The 15,534-nt window shown below is 42.2% G+C and overlaps 1 protein-coding gene across 2 annotated transcripts; it reads right to left on the reverse strand.

The window, feature by feature from the left end:
- Positions 1 to 419: 419 nt before the first annotated feature.
- On the reverse strand, positions 420 to 8,323 carry LOC148878274 (uncharacterized). Of its 2 annotated transcripts, XM_088951838.1 has the most exons (10): positions 7,427 to 8,280; positions 6,986 to 7,031; positions 6,811 to 6,889; positions 6,664 to 6,709; positions 6,459 to 6,557; positions 4,427 to 4,495; positions 4,019 to 4,343; positions 2,835 to 2,980; positions 1,648 to 2,758; positions 465 to 1,554 (listed from the first exon to the last, which is right to left on the reverse strand). In XM_088951838.1, the coding sequence occupies exons 1-10, from the start codon at positions 7,931 to 7,933 to the stop codon at positions 1,310 to 1,312; spliced, it is 2,673 nt and encodes an 890-aa protein (XP_088807964.1). In that variant the 5' UTR covers positions 7,934 to 8,280; the 3' UTR covers positions 465 to 1,309. The 2 variants fall into 2 exon arrangements, with proteins under 2 accessions (XP_088807954.1, XP_088807964.1); XM_088951828.1 differs by having other exon boundaries at positions 420 to 2,758; positions 7,427 to 8,323.
- Positions 8,324 to 15,534: the final 7,211 nt, after the last annotated feature.

A 15,534-nucleotide genomic window follows, 5' to 3' on the forward strand; every position in this document is an offset into this window, starting at 1 on the left:
AATAAAGCTCCACATGAATACAGGTTAAACGATTCCACTCCAACAGGTTTTAGGGCCCAGACAAATAAATATTAGCCTAGGGAGAAGGGACACTTTACCTTTAGTCTGGGCTGGACCAGTCAAAGGAATGGCTTTAGGTCTCAGCGGCCAGCCTATGGGCATTTGATTCTGATTGTGACCTCGCCGCTTCATGCTGCCATTGTGCCATATCCATGTCTTTGCCTGCATGGAGGTAACTATTTTTTTTTCTTTTAGGCATAGAGGTAACAACTATTGCCTTCGATAATTATAGCATTGGCATCAAAAATTGACGAAATTACCTGAACAGGATTTTTGTACAACACTGCACTAGTGTAACCTATCTAACAACCACAAATCTCCTACACATTTAATTAGACTGGTCCAGTGCAACAGTATAATCCATGCAATCATGCATACATGCCTGCATATAACACTCTGGAGTCTTAACAAGAAAATTAAACCAATCTCTGGATCTGCTAATGGCAAAAAATTAATCTTGCAAGTACAGAAAGTGGAACAGAAGAGGCTCCACCAGTACAGCTCCCTTTCCATTCTAGAAATTCTAGTCTCATTGTACATAAAAATAGTAGATGCATACAGGAAGGAACCAAAGTCTAACAGTCGATCCTTATAATCAATGTACAAAATAAACTCCAATGGGCTTCTCAAGCACATCACCTGCTCATGAACTTGTAAGGACTAACATAATACACCATTCCTCTCCACTAGGCTACTCTGTTAACTTGCCAAGTTTTCCAAAAGTGCGCATTTATGATAAGATTATACATATATGTCCATTGCAAACCTATAGGAAAACCTAGAGATGGACTATAGCCCAGACGAATCTGCCAAAATTTTCCCCTGTTCCTAGATGTCCTAATTGAAGCACATTTCTTTTCTCATCAGTCTTCAGATCCTTCTTTTCATGGTAAACTCTGGGATTCTCCAAAAAAATGCTTCTAGGATTCAATCAAAGATTGAAAATGAATTGTTTCCCAACCTTGAGACTGATTCTAAAATGTGGATTGATGGCTGGTAAACATTTTGATCAATTCATTGTGCCATTTTTTTGTGGCACAACTTAGTGACGATGGAAGAAATCTCCTCCCTAGGATAGCAGAAGCCATCAGTGCCTATCGTACAGGAGTAGTCAGCTCCTCCCACTTTAGGCCATTGTACCTTATCCCAGTTCTCATCTCCAGGAGTAGTCAGCTCCTCCCACTTTAGGCCATTGTACCTTATCCCAGTTCTCATCTCCATTCTTTCTCTCTCAAAATGCCACTCAGTTTCAGAGTTGTAAAGCCAGGTCAGGCTGTTGGGAATCAACCATAATGCCTGAAGACTGCCTCACTGGAGATCCTGATGACTGGCAACCAATGTTCAAGTCCGGAGGAAGCATTTCCTGCTTCTGCTTTGGTTGTGTATGTGGAACAAGACCCCGCCAAGGTGACTCTGTCCGAAACCTTGCTAAGTCTGTTGTTACTAATGGAGGGAGGATCATAGGTCCACTGTTTTGATGACGTGCCCCATTACCTACATAGAAAGATTGTGGACGAAATGCATTAGGGGTGAACCTACTTTTCTCAGACTGCATTTGCAGCCCACTAGAAATAGGGAGTTCCTCACATCGCGAAACAGGTTGGGGGAGTTCCCGTGCTGGATTATAGAGAGCAGCAGCAGCAATCTGCATTTTGGGTGAGCTCGAATTATCTCTTGGTTTAAATTCTGCAGCCCCAACAGACATCCATGCCCGGGCAGCAGTATTGGCAGCAGTGCTTGAATCATCTCTTCTTGAGGATTGAACAGTGCTTGAATCATCTCTTCTCAAGGATGGAACTGGTTGAGTATCAACCATAGGGCAGATAGAAGATTTCTGCTGGTTTTGTGTCTTTTCAGCTAACATCTTCATCAACTGAACCGGGTCACTGAGACCCTGTTCTTGACTTCCACGAGGAAAGCAATTCACATATCCAGACGGTTGGGTAGGAACAACGTTAGAGGATGAACTGGTTAGTCTATTGCCATTGGAGCTGCTAGTTACAACCTTCCCATTAGACAAACCTCCAGCAACAGCCCCTTCAGACTCTGTCTTCTTGAAGGGTATAGATTGCATAAGATTCCTATTTCTTGACACCATCTCAAGCAATCTCAAACTTGTCATTTCTGAACTGCACTCCAACTGCTTTCTTGGTGCAATCTCAGTAGGGCCCCCACCAGCTGATGATGAGCAATTCAACTCAACTTGTTGAGGAATATTATTATTAGATTTGACAAAATTCACGATTGATGGCATTTGCCTCTGTAATGTAGAATTAATGATGGGTTTGGTTCCAACAACACCAAACAACTTCCCTTCTAAATTAGAGCCACCATGCACTATTGCAGGATCTGGGGCCTTGATACAAGATGCCATTCCAGATGAGTTTAAAATTCTGAAACCCAGTTTAGCCTCATCTTGTGCAACTTTTAATCCCTCTGTACTCCTGTCATCTTTTCTCAACTCAGGTTTACAATTCAAATTTGTAATGCAAGCCGGTTGTTTTGGATTGTTGTTTTCAACCATTAGTACAGGTGTTGGAAGAGGTTCATATTCTCCAACCCACCCACGGCCAAATTTAACTCCCACAGGCAGTGCCTGCTCAATTCTCTGGGAGGCAACTTTCCAAGCAATAGGTCCAAGAGTTGCAGCAAAACGTGCCAGGCTTCTTGCATAGGAATGGTCCGCATGAAGGCCAACCTGATTCAGAAAACCAAAGTGGGTGAGTACAGAATAAACAATTATGGAAGGAGGAAATATGTAATTAATTACATACAGCAACAAACTGCTTGCTTTCGCCATCAAAAGTTGTAAAGATTGACTCAGTTCTGATCACTGGTTGGTTGGATATGTTGTAAGTTGCACGACAGTTGTCATCCACAACAAATGGCTTCCTCCCAAATTTGGATGGAACCCCCTTCCCTGAAACAAGAGAAAAATGCTGCAATAAGCAAAGGAACCACATAAATTATGTTGTAGGCACAGTTTTATGCATGCATGTTCAACGTTTTACCTACAAATGAGGAATCAGGATCATGGATTAAAGGTTCACACAAGATTGAATCATATTATGATTTAAGAGAGACATGTTAGAATTCATATCCCAGGTGAATGAGGATCATGCAAAACCATATCAGGAGATAACATCATCCATGTCCCATTCTAAGATTCCAGACACAGGTATTCGTTTAATATGCAATATCATGTACCATTGTATCTGGTTTTTGAAGCTAAGACTATGAGTCATCAGTCAACACTTACATCTTGCCAAATTCAATTAAATGAATAATATATATAGATTTTTTATACTATGATAATGGTAAAGCATGCCATTTTACATATTTTAGGATTTAGGAATATTGGTGCTATAAAATATATGCTACAAGTGGCCATACTGTATAAAGTGTCATATCAGGATGCATATAGTGTCCAAAACCAGTAAACTAGGCATGTACAGGTATCCATGAATCATTACAGACTGACAATATATTCCCAATATCTTGAAACTCATTACCATCCCTGAAATATCCTACACGCTTCCTTTAGAAATGGATGCCTTAAGACTTTTAAGTGGGTGTTTGGTAAAAGGACAAAATGATTCTTCAAAATTGCTTCCTCAGGAATCACCAAGTTTGAGGCATTTGGTAAATACCAGATTTCTCAAAAAATATATATATATATATTGGTAGAAATAATGTTGACATGGCTTTTTTTATTTTGTGTGATTATGTTTCCTGTGAGGTGTTTGCACATTATTGCCATGTTAGAAATCACTTCACCCCTAAACATGAAAATTAAGAGTAACAAATTTCTATACTGTTTTTCAAAGGAACAGCTTACCAAATGCAACCTCCCAGAGTGGTTTGGCAAAACGGTTGATGTGGAAAGAAAATAAAGCAGAATAAGAGGATCAATACCCTATAAATGTTAGATAAAATGCAACTTACTATATGTCAATACCTGAAAGCTGCTCCTCTGTCTTCTCTGGTTTATTATCAATCAGGCAAGAATTGGCATCCCCAACTCCATCAACATGGTTAGACTTCTCAGCTTGCACCAAATTTGACCAGGTACAGGCATCACCTGTGGTGGCAAGAGTGGCACCTGAGGAGAAATCAGAGCCAAGAGGTTCCTGAGTATTCCTGCACAAGGACTTCTTTACTGGCTTCTTCAATACAGAACCTATTTTAGGTTTTTCCTCTGACTTGAGCTCTGTCTCAGTACGTCCAATATCAATTCGTAACTTCTGGAATTTCTTTCTGGCCAATTCTTGTATGGATCGTGCCTTTTTAGAAGAACAAGTCGTTAGGAACAAACCAAACAAGATTAGGCTATAAACAAAAAAAAAAGCAGGATAAAAGGCTTTACCTGTTTAAAATATATGGTTTCTGGGGCATTGTATTGCATTGCATTTGTGCAAATAAGGAAAACATCGCTCTGCATGTATAAACTATGGTTAGAAGCCTATGTATAACAATATCAAAAAGGCAAAAGCATATTACTTCTTATTCTTGAACATTGTTGCTTAGACTTAGAAGGAAGTAAGCAATATAAACAAGAGATTCCTTCACTGCCATGTCAACAACATTGTAACTACAAACCAAAAAAGCACAGAAAAATACAACTTGTGAAATAGTATAACATCTGTATCAAGGACATCTTGTGTAACAGGGATAAATTTAATTTATTGCTGTATTATTCTATGCGCAGGGACTTGTCAATTTGAACCAATCTTGAGATTATAATAATTGAACGCATGTGGCTTCATACCTCTCTTCTAATAGTGCAACACTATACCAAATAATTGACCTAAGCTTTCTTTCCTTGGAAACTTTCAAAACAAACTAGCTCTATTTGCCATATCAGTGGGAACTAATATGCATTGAAGTAAAGAAATATATACTACATACTGCAAAAAGAAAGGAAAGAATAAAAGCAGGCTTGACATATGAAATTGATAGAATAGATGTAGAACAGAATTCAGTTAGATTGAAAGAGATAAGAATGATCAAGTTCCCTGCTGATGAGTGAAGAGTGCCCAAACATGCATGGAGCATGCATTCTTGAAAATTTTGTGCTAACAAGATAAATGAAAAACTTTTTAAAATGTATAGTTGTCTAATAAATATCAAGGTCAGATGGACCAAAACCAAGTAGTATAACAAGGTTCTCATGGATGGACCCATAAAACCAAATATAGGACCACACAAATAGTATGCTTTTTTGCCATGGAGTTATAGACATGTAGAGTAAAAACAGGTCCTATGTGTTATCAGGGTGCAGATGTTCACTAGGGTGTGATGCTGCCCTTGCCAGTCCTTAGTCTTGTTGGCAAAGTCAAGTAAATATCCACCTAAAAGCATCCAGCACCATTGAGATTTCTTTTTCTCCAATTCTAAGGGAAAGCCAGGGGACATTGACTTGCCATCGGGAATAGGCAGAAGAAAAGCTTCCCATTAAGTCCATCAGGTTCCTATTTTTTCAATCTTTCATGCACCTAAATAGACCCCCTGTGTCATTGGATAAAGAAAAAAATATACTAAAATAGAAGCTTGGGAGAATGTTTCACTAAAATTATGACATAGTGTTTGCCTGCACACATACAGAATCTCATTAAAAGGCAGCTGTACCACAAGTTAAAAGAGATGACTGAATATCTCCTTGCTCTGTGGGTAATCTTACAAGACTCTTTCCATGGTAATTTTGCAGTGGTGTACTAGTTAGATAAAACATCACAATTGACAAAACTTTTGTTTATAACTATATGTCGTCCTTGCACCGATATTCAATTAATTGAGTGAACATGTTGCCAAAACAACTCTGACAAGTATACATGAAAGGTTACATGATGCTCATGATGCTCATAATAAGCATCCAGTCCAACACTCTACCTTTATGAATTCATTCACAATCATTAGCATGTCAACCATAAAAGAAAAATTATGTACTCTAGAGAATAAATAATAGAAAATGAAAATAAATATTTATAACACCTGGAGGCGGAAGCAGTTATAACATATTCTATGGAACAAGGCACTATAAATGGGAGAAAAATGTGTGTATTTATTATATACAAGTAAGAAAGAGATAAGATAATTAGACCTCTTCAGAAAAGAGAATAATAGAGAAAGAAACACTAAATGGAGGAAAAAAAATACAAGCAGGCAGGCTTCAGCATTACGCGCTACATTTAAGTTAAAAGAAATGGACTCTTACGATGAAAGAATGCGAAAGAAACAGCAGAGCGGAAACAACATTAGAGATACTGATAGCCGTTACGATCCCCTAAATACCCAATCTAATAAAGACACCTTAGCCATGGTATAAACAGGATTTCTTCCTCTTGAACAATACAAAAATTTAAATAAATACTGCCAAAGATCAAACCGCGGACACCTACCTCAAACTGCTCAAAGTTAGAGTATGCCCCGCTTGCCAGCTTCTTCCTTATGGTGCTAAAATCCATTGGGTGCTCAATCACGTCGTGATAGTCAGGAAGCTGGAAGAACCAGCACAGTCACAAACTCCACTATACTAAAACATTCATATAAGGGTATTGGGGAATGCGGGTGAGAAAATAAAAAGAAACAAATTTGCAGAGCTACCTCCTCTGGATCAACAGGCTCTGCATAAACACCATACGTATCTTTCCTGCAACATTCAACATCAAGGAAGCTCTTAGTTTACAGTTGAAAGAAATGGCATTGTAGGAGAAAGAGACTATATCTGTTTGAACATGGCATGTCTCATACTTCTGAAGCTTATCGAGAATCAACTCCAAAGATTTCTTATCCGGCATTGGAGTCCCTAACTGGGAAGCAGACGATGCGCCTGATCAACACAAGCAAAAAATAAATAAACTCAACAACCAAATAAAATTCAAAATTGAAAGACAAAATCAAGAGAAATCCGAAAATTATAACCAACCCAGAACAGAGTTCGTCCTTCTGGAACTGTCATTTCTCCCTCTTTCCTGCCGTAAATGGGAAAAATTAATTCTAAAGCAAATATGAGCCAGATATATTTATATAAATAAATATAATGAAGCAAGACGGTGTTTTATGTATGTGATGTGTGACAGAGAAAGGAGACAGGAGAGAGAAAGGTGGAGCGTGATCAGATTCTGTGGGGGTTAGTTTTGACGGTTGACCCCCGACAGTTAAAATCAAGAGATAGAGAACCCAACCCGACAGAGAAGTATAGTAGAAGCCTGGACCAATTAGAAAAATCTCAGGAGTTTGGATTTTGGGGATTGAGCTGAGCTGGACTCTGCGAGAAGATGAACAAGAGGGCACGCCTATCCTACTACTACCACAGCTACTGATAGTAGTAGTAATGGTGATGAGCCAGCGATTCCTAAACGAATACCTTCTTCTGATCACCAGATCCAATGGACCGTGCATCATCATCTTCATCATCGTCATCACCGTCACCGTCGTCGTAAGCGCCGTCATCGCCGTCGATTCTCCGCTTCTTAAAGGGCTTATTACCGTCTCCGTATTCCGAGGAGGAAGCAGACACAACAGCAGTTGTTGCTGCAGCGTCCGAACGAGATTCCGGAGCAGACGCGTGGGCCACGTTCCCCGCATCTGCTCGAGTTAGACTCCCAGACGAGTCAACACCACCGAAACCCGCTTTTTGGGGGAGCTTCAATACCAACTTCAGCTTTTTCTTTCTCCTCTCGTCCTCGTCATCTTCCTCGTCGTCGTCATAGTCGTCGAGGTCGCCGTGGAACGTCAGATTCCGGCGGCGGAGGCTCCGGCGAAGGTCGGTTTCCGGAAGAGGCTCCGACGGCGGGTTCCGGCGAAGACCATCGCGCAGGGCGAGCTCCGCCTTTGACGGTCGGCCTTTCTTCTTCCTCGCGATCTTGCCCATCTTGTCCTTCCCGAGCCTCCGTTTCTCTCTCTCTCTCTCTCTCTCTCTCTCCTCTCTCCTCTTTACGCCATTTTTTTCCGTCTTTCGTTTCGCTTGGCTTTTTCGAGGCACTTTTGCTCCGGAGCCCAAGTCCGAGCCTGTGATTCTAGTAACGAGGCTTAGGGTCGGACCGTTCGAAAGTAGCGAATGATTGTTTCTCCGTCAGAGCCGGCGACGGCGTTAGTAAATCGAGGGCAACGCCGTTTATTGCTGCCCGTTGCCCGGAAGTGCTTGCGGTTGCGTGTCCCGTTGGCTGCTGCTGGCACTTGCGTCATTTTCCGCGCTTTGGCGAGACGCCGAGACCTAACTTACTTGAGAAAGATAGAACTCGCAACACAGAAATATTATTCTCCCTCCTCAATCCTCACCCGAGTCTTGATGATGGGATTGGACTCTGGAGAGTGATGGGCCCCGTTTGGAGACAAAGAACGTCGTTTTGCTTGAAGAAACAAATAAAGGGTTAAGAAACGGTTCAGTCTTCAGATCAGTAATCGGGTCAAGCAGGAAGCTTCCCTGCACGAACCATCCTATTCCTATACGATAGAAGGGGATAGCGTGGTCAATCCAAACCACCGTACATATACTAAATGGGTCACATGTCCAATCCTAAGCTTGATATTAGAGACATACCCGAATAGTTTATTATATTCGATCTCAATCCTAAAATAAATAATAATTTTAGGGAAGGGCATAACATTTATGATGTTGAATCAATCGAAAGATTCAAAACGATTAAATGCACCTAGGAAAAACGATGATCGATCCATCCTAGTATTGTGTCTGAGTTCAGTCTCTACTCTCTACACCCAGGGCTGCAAATCTGCAATGTACTACTAATGGGCCCGCCTAATGGCTCCTCCTCAGTCCTGAGATGATGAATGAATGAATGATGATCCCTTCAGGTGATGGTGGGTAGTTGGGATCAATCAGGTGGTGGTTGGCTGGTTACATTGTTGGATAAAATTCTTCACCAACATCCACTCCCACCTTTCAAAGCTATATATCCCAGTATCCCACCCACTAACTTCCCCATTAGAAATATAGAAATAGAATAGTGTGTAAAGTGGGGGAACCTCCCACCTTAATTTTTCATCTTGCTTGCTATGATTTAACTGATTTTTCTGTTAATCGTTCATCATCATCTCTTTTTATTTTTTGTTAAAACCCTTAATTTTCACTTAACTATTTTTTTATGTTTTATTTGATATATATATTTCTGTTAATCATTCATCATCATCTTCTAAGCCTTGTCCCAAACATGTGAGGTTATGAGGTCAGCAAATCCAATTTTGCCATTTGGTAATTTGATCCATCACACATTACATGGTAATTTGATCCCATGCCTCCACATTCAATGGAATGCCAAGTAATCATAATATAGAATGGAATTGGATTAACCCCAAAAACCTTTTTACAAGTTGTAAGCAACAATATTGATTGATCCTTTGGAGAATCTTCCCAGTTGGTATCTTCCATGTAACACCTTTTTGCAGAGGAGTTGAACCCCGAACTGTTTTTGGCATTTCTGTACCTTTCTTTCTGCATCGGTTTCAATTACTGTTTGGGTCCTTTCGTGCAGGTTTGGAATAGATCCCTTTTCTGGTCCTCCCCCACCCCCAACATCTTTGTTATAAAGTCTTCATCTACAGTTAAGAGAACAAAATTTTATGGCTTTCCCTCTCATGAAAACGAGAAGATGGAGATCCCATGGTTACAACTTACTTAGAAGCAATATGAAATATTAGAGTATTGAGAAGAGGCAGTCAAGAACAATATATAACAGAGTTGAAGAGACTATATATATTCATATAGTTGGATTAACCACAAAGGAATTTCTGTTCTTTTATTTTTTACCATTTTACAGAAATGATTCATGATAGGATAGATTAATTTCTTGCAGAAAAACCAGTTTATATCCTCTAAACATGATAATTAAACACAGACACAGACACAAAAAATCAAATCTGTCAGATATTATTACCAACACATAAGTGCCTTTAGAAAACTGCTAAGCCTAGCTTCCATTTATGTGTTTTCACATGACATGGTTTATCCAACATATTGGCTTGCAGTTTTTTTAAGTTTTGTAATAATGTTTTTGGGTTTTTTTATAAATAATAATAATAATAATAATTCAGACATGTAAATTGAAACTTTATTCAACAGTCAACACTGCTTTGTTGTCACGCAGCCAAAAAATAAAAATAAAAAATATATATTCAAATGTTGCGTTATTGTCAGCTTATGCCGGTTGGTACATGTACCACACTTGAGATATTAAAATTAAAGGAAATATAGTATGTTGACTTGGTGTACCGTGGGGTCCAGCCCACTCACGTTAAGTGGAGAAGAGGGGCAAAAAAGTGAATTCACTCTTGTCTCTTGGTACTTTTTTTTAAAAGAAAATGAGTCCGGAATTGAAAACAAGTTGAAGTGAAGTTGTATTCTTTAAGGTTTCATTTTTACAAAAAAGAAAAAAGAAAAAGTTTTCTTGGATGCTTGAGTTTGCATCTACAATAGGAATTTGTTGTCAAGTACATCAAGAGAGTTATTATTATTTACAAGAGGTTTAATTTAACAAATAGAAATAGAAAGGGATGAGATCTGGCCAAAGGTTTCAGCAAACACAGAGGATAACTCTGGTGGGAAAGTGGCAAAACTTTGCTATGTTTGGCCTTAGATGGATGTCAAGCCGTAATTCATGGAGTATATTTCTTTTGATTTCATACTTCCTTGTTTGTATGCGCCTACCACATGTCATTCTCGGGATACATTTTGACATACTTTCAAGTTTCAACTTTGCAAACGTTTGTTCCCTTTTGCTCAGTATTTCCACATAATTGTTTTGTTGAGGGGTGATGAAGGGTGATTTGGCCCAATTTCTTAACAAGGGGATACGTGGACACGACCTGACTAACAGATGATAGTTCAGCATGATCAGCACATAGCGTAACAGTCTCGGGTACCCACCTTTCTCGGGCTAAAGTGACCTCGAGACAAGGTCACCTCGAAATGAGATTGCCTCAATACCAAATCGCAACAAGAACACTTGGCGGCCAAGGCACTTCGACATTTAGTTCAGTTCGGGACTTAAAGGCGTCAGCTAGGGGATACTGACGTACCACTGTGAGGTTCCCAAAAATCCCTCCGACGGTTCCCAGACTTCACGGGATCACGCCGCGTAACAACCAGCGTTATCTCCCCTGGCCGATTCGAGCGGACTCGATAAACCTTATCAGTTAACAACACCATCTCCCATTATCACGGAAACGGATCTCATCGTGATGAGGATTCTAGAACTACTCTGCGAAACCTACAAGGACTCCATTATATAAAGGCTCCACCCCCAGGGGTGCAAGGTATGCGTGATTCCCTACTCTAAAGCTCTCTCATTTTCAATCAATTTTAACTCTCTACTAGCCTACTGACTTAAGCATCGGAGCGACCTCGCCAGGTTAGCATCTCGGGGTTCTCTGATATCCTTGCAAGTTCAGTCCGCCGCCCGTCTGGAAACCAAGTCACTTCCAATTGGGAGCAGTCAGATCGAGCTAAATCAATTGGCACCATCTGTGGGAAGCGCTACTAGAAGCCTCTTTCCCCTAAAAATCTCAAACTCAAAATCAATGGCATCCTCTAGCAATGCAGAACAGAACGGTGAAATGAACGTCTCTGAGGGGCAACCTCAGATCCCGACTGTGTGCATCGGTCAATTCACCATACCGCTCTCCATGGGTGGGATCCCAATGCTGACTGTGCCTCAAGCAATTGTGCCTGTGGACACCCCACTTCCTCCTGTAGTAGGTGCAACCTTTGTTGAACCATTTGTGGTTCCCCCTGGAGTCGGACAACATCAGCTCAACGATCTAGTACATTGCGTGTGGGCTATTCAAGCCTAAATGCAACAGGTCTAGCAATTTCAGCATTACCAACATCAGGTTTTGCACCACATTTACTAGTAGTAGTTCCCACCACTTTAGAAGAATCAATGGTCGGTTCCACCTCGGCATCCGGCAGCACACTAGAACAAGTCTCATTGTCAGAACAATTGCCCTCCTCGCCGGGGAGAGACTTTCCAGATCCAGAATCCTCTCAGGAGTCAGGTCTCGTCCTACAACTGGAGGGAAAAACAATTTACCCCTCCTGCCTCGCAGCAAGTGAATAGGTCAGGAGACACTCATCCCGTCAGAGCTACTTCACCTCGGCCCTCACAACTAGAAGGTTCGCTTGCAGGGAACCGGTTTGGGGTTCTGGCCACGGACTCCAGACGAGGCCCCTCTGTCCACAGCAGCTAGCATCAACAGTCCGAACCTCTCCATGCCAGGACATTGCCCAACAACACGGAGGTCAGCATCACCAATGCGGAGCCAGTTGAGAAGTAGCAAAGGCGACGTCCTAAGGCACGTCGAGCAGTAGCTCCAAGCCAACTCGTTGGACCTAGTCAACCCGAGTAGCCTAAAGGAAAAGAGGAGGCAAGCTCGAAAGCCACGAAGACTGCTCCCCTCCTCTTCGTGTCATCTCCTTTGTCCTCCAAGCTCCTGGCCACCCTGATGCCAAATGACTTCAAAGTAACTTTGTTGGATAAGTATGATGGGTCATTCGACCCAAATGATCATGTAGACTCTTTCCAATCCCAGATGCACCTAGTTGGGGCTGATGAATCTTGCATGTGCATTGCCTTCTCTATGACCTTCAAAGGAGTAGCTCGCACATGGTACAGGAACCTCGTGCCCGAGACGATCAAGAGTTGGGTGCCGTTCATGCAGATGTTCACCTCGCACTTCATCACCAGCAAGAAAAGGTCACAAGAAAGCCTCCTCAACATAGTCCAGAGGGAAGGGGAGTCGATTCGAAGCTACATCAAACGCTTCAATGACACTTGTTTGCAGATCCCCAACTTGGATTCCACTATAAGACTCACGACAGCAAAGAAGGGTATTACCCACAGGGAATTCAAGTGGCATGTAGTGGCAAACAAGCCCAAAGACATCACCAAATTCCTCAAGCTTGTCGATCAATTCATTGGGACCGAAGAGGAGATGAACCAAAAGACTAAAGCCCTAGAGGATAAGAGAAAAAGGGAAGATGACAACCTGAACAACGGTGGCAGCAAAAGAAGAAAAAGCAAATCCCCGACCAGGGGAGAAAACAAGTCAGATCAGCATTCCCGAACTCCTCCGGTTGAAAGGATGAGCTACACGCCCCTCAACGCGAAGCGGGGAGAAATCCTCATGGCGATCAAGGACGCCTCTTATGTGAAGTGCCCACTTCAGTTGAGGGGAGATCCCGCCACTAGGAACAGAAATGTTTATTGTCATTTTTATAAAGATCATGGTCATAGCACCGAGAATTGTAGAAATCTCCGCGATGAGATAGATGAACTCATTTGTCGCGAATACTTAAAAAATTTTGTACAAAAAGAAAACAAAAACCAGACAGATCGGTAGGGGGAGCAAAGGAGAAATGCTCCTGAGTCCAGCAGCAGACAGAGTGAGCAGCCATAGAGACAGCTGTCCGAAGAGAGACCAATCCGCGGAGTAATCAATATGATTACTGGCGGGTCTATTGTCATGGGCTACACCTCAGCAGCAGGGAAAGCCTCAGTTCGCGAACTAGAACATGAGGAGCAGAATTCACCAAAGCGACTTAGGCTCGAAGATCCAACATTCTTTACAGAGGATGATGCGCACGGGGTTCAGTATCCCCATGACGATGCCCTAGTCATAAAATTGAGGATCAACGACTTTGGGGTGAAGCGCGTTCTGGTCGATTCAGGCAATTTAGCGGACATCCTGTTCAAGGACGCATTCGACAAGCTCTAGCTCCAGGAAGGCGATCTCAAGCCAATAGATACACCCCTGGTGGGCTTCAACGGAGAAGAGGTCAGACTGCTAGGTCGAGTCTCAATACCTGTAGAGGTCGGCATGTGGCCCAACATCATGAGGTTCGATCATACATTCCTGGTGGTCACGACTCTCTCCCCAAACAACACCATAGTAGGTCGGCCTATTACCCACGCACTTCGCGCAGTGCTTTCCACCTACTACTTGGCCATGAAGTTCCCTACGGACTACGGAGTAGGGGTAGTGCGAGGTGACCAACTCAAGTCTCGCAAGTGTTGTGTCGTCGCTCTTAAGGGGAAGGCCAAGCTAGCGGCTGATATTGAGCTCGAGCGACCTGTAGAGTATCCCGAGCAGCAATCCATGCCAACTAAAGAGATGGTCCACATCCCGGTCTCAAAGGAAGATCCAGCCAAAACTCTCTAGATTGACGCATCAATCGAGGAACCACTCCATTCTCAGCTTGTATGCTTTTTACTTAAAAATTTAGACATATTTGCGTGGTCCACGGCAGAGATGACCGGAATAGATCCTAGTATTATAACTCACAAATTGAATACTGATCCTTTAGTCAGGGCAGTTAGATAGAGAAAACGCAACCTCGCCCCGGAGTGCTAGAGGATAGTCGACGAGGAAGTCGGGAAGCTCTTGCAGCCGATTTCATCAGGGAGGTCCATTACCCGAGTTTGGTGGATAACCCAGTTCTGGTAAAAAAGGCCAACGGTAAACAGCACATGTGCGTCGATTATACCGACCTGAATCAAGCTTGCCCGAAGGATTATTTCCCACTCCCTAAGATCGACAATCTAGTGGACGTGACCTAAAGGCACAAGTTGTTGAGTTTCATGGACGCGTACTCAGGATACAGCCAGATCCGGATGGACCCTACCGACGAGGAAAAAACGGCATTCATAACTGCACTAAGATTGTACTACTACAAGGTCATGCCCTTTGGGCTAAAAAAATGCTGGGGCGACCTTCCAAAGACTTGTAAACAAACTATTTAAATTGTTGATCGGCAATGAGGTTGAATGCTATGTAGACGATATGGTCGTTAAGACCTAGTTTTCAAACTGTTTAATAAATGATTTATAGTGTGTTTTTGAAATTTTGCGCAAATACAATATGAAATTAAACCCTAACAAGTGTCTTCGGTGTCACCTCGGGTAAATTCCTGGGCTACATAGTCAATCGACGTGGCATTGAAGCCAACCCTAAAAAAATAAAGGCCATCCTGGATATGAGGCCACCTCGTAAATTGAAGGAGGTTCAAAGGCTGACCAGTCATATAGCCGCTCTGAGCCACTTCATGTCCAAGTCGGCAAATCATTGCCTGCCTTTTTTCAAGGCAATTAAGAAAAGTAAGGATTTTGAGTGGATCGAAGAATGCCAACTCGCCTTCGATGAGCTGAAAAAATACCTAGCTAGCATCCCGGTTCTGACCCGACCCGAGGAGGGAGATGTTTTAAAGTTGTACTTCTCCGCAAGTGATGAGGTAGTAAGCTTGGTACTAATAAAGGAAGTAGACCGGGTCCAATGACGTATCTACTATGTCAGCAAAGTTTTGCAAGACGCCGAAACAAGGTACCCAGAGATTGAGAAGTTGGCATACGCGCTAGTCATAGCAGCTCGGAAGCTTCGTCCGTACTTCCAAGCCCACACCATCATCATCCTCACCAACAAACCTCTGAGGCAGATCTTACTCAAGCCTGAGGTATTTGGCAG

The sequence above is a fragment of the Nelumbo lutea genome, chromosome 1 (genome assembly GCF_056320005.1).
Source record: "Nelumbo lutea isolate HS-2025 chromosome 1, American lotus-T2T, whole genome shotgun sequence".
NCBI classification, from domain to species: domain Eukaryota; kingdom Viridiplantae; phylum Streptophyta; class Magnoliopsida; order Proteales; family Nelumbonaceae; genus Nelumbo; species Nelumbo lutea.

Coding starts and splice junctions, on each gene's coding strand:
- LOC148878274 (XM_088951828.1), bottom strand. CDS start 7,933: ATGGGCAAGATCGCGAGGAAGAAGAAAGGCCGACCGTCAAAGGCGGAG. Junction 4,496..6,458: donor CTAACTTTGAGCAGTTTGAG/GTAGGTGTCCGC, acceptor TTATACATGCAG/AGCGATGTTTTCCTTATTTG. Junction 2,759..2,834: donor AAAGCAAGCAGTTTGTTGCT/GTATGTAATTAA, acceptor TTTCTGAATCAG/GTTGGCCTTCATGCGGACCA.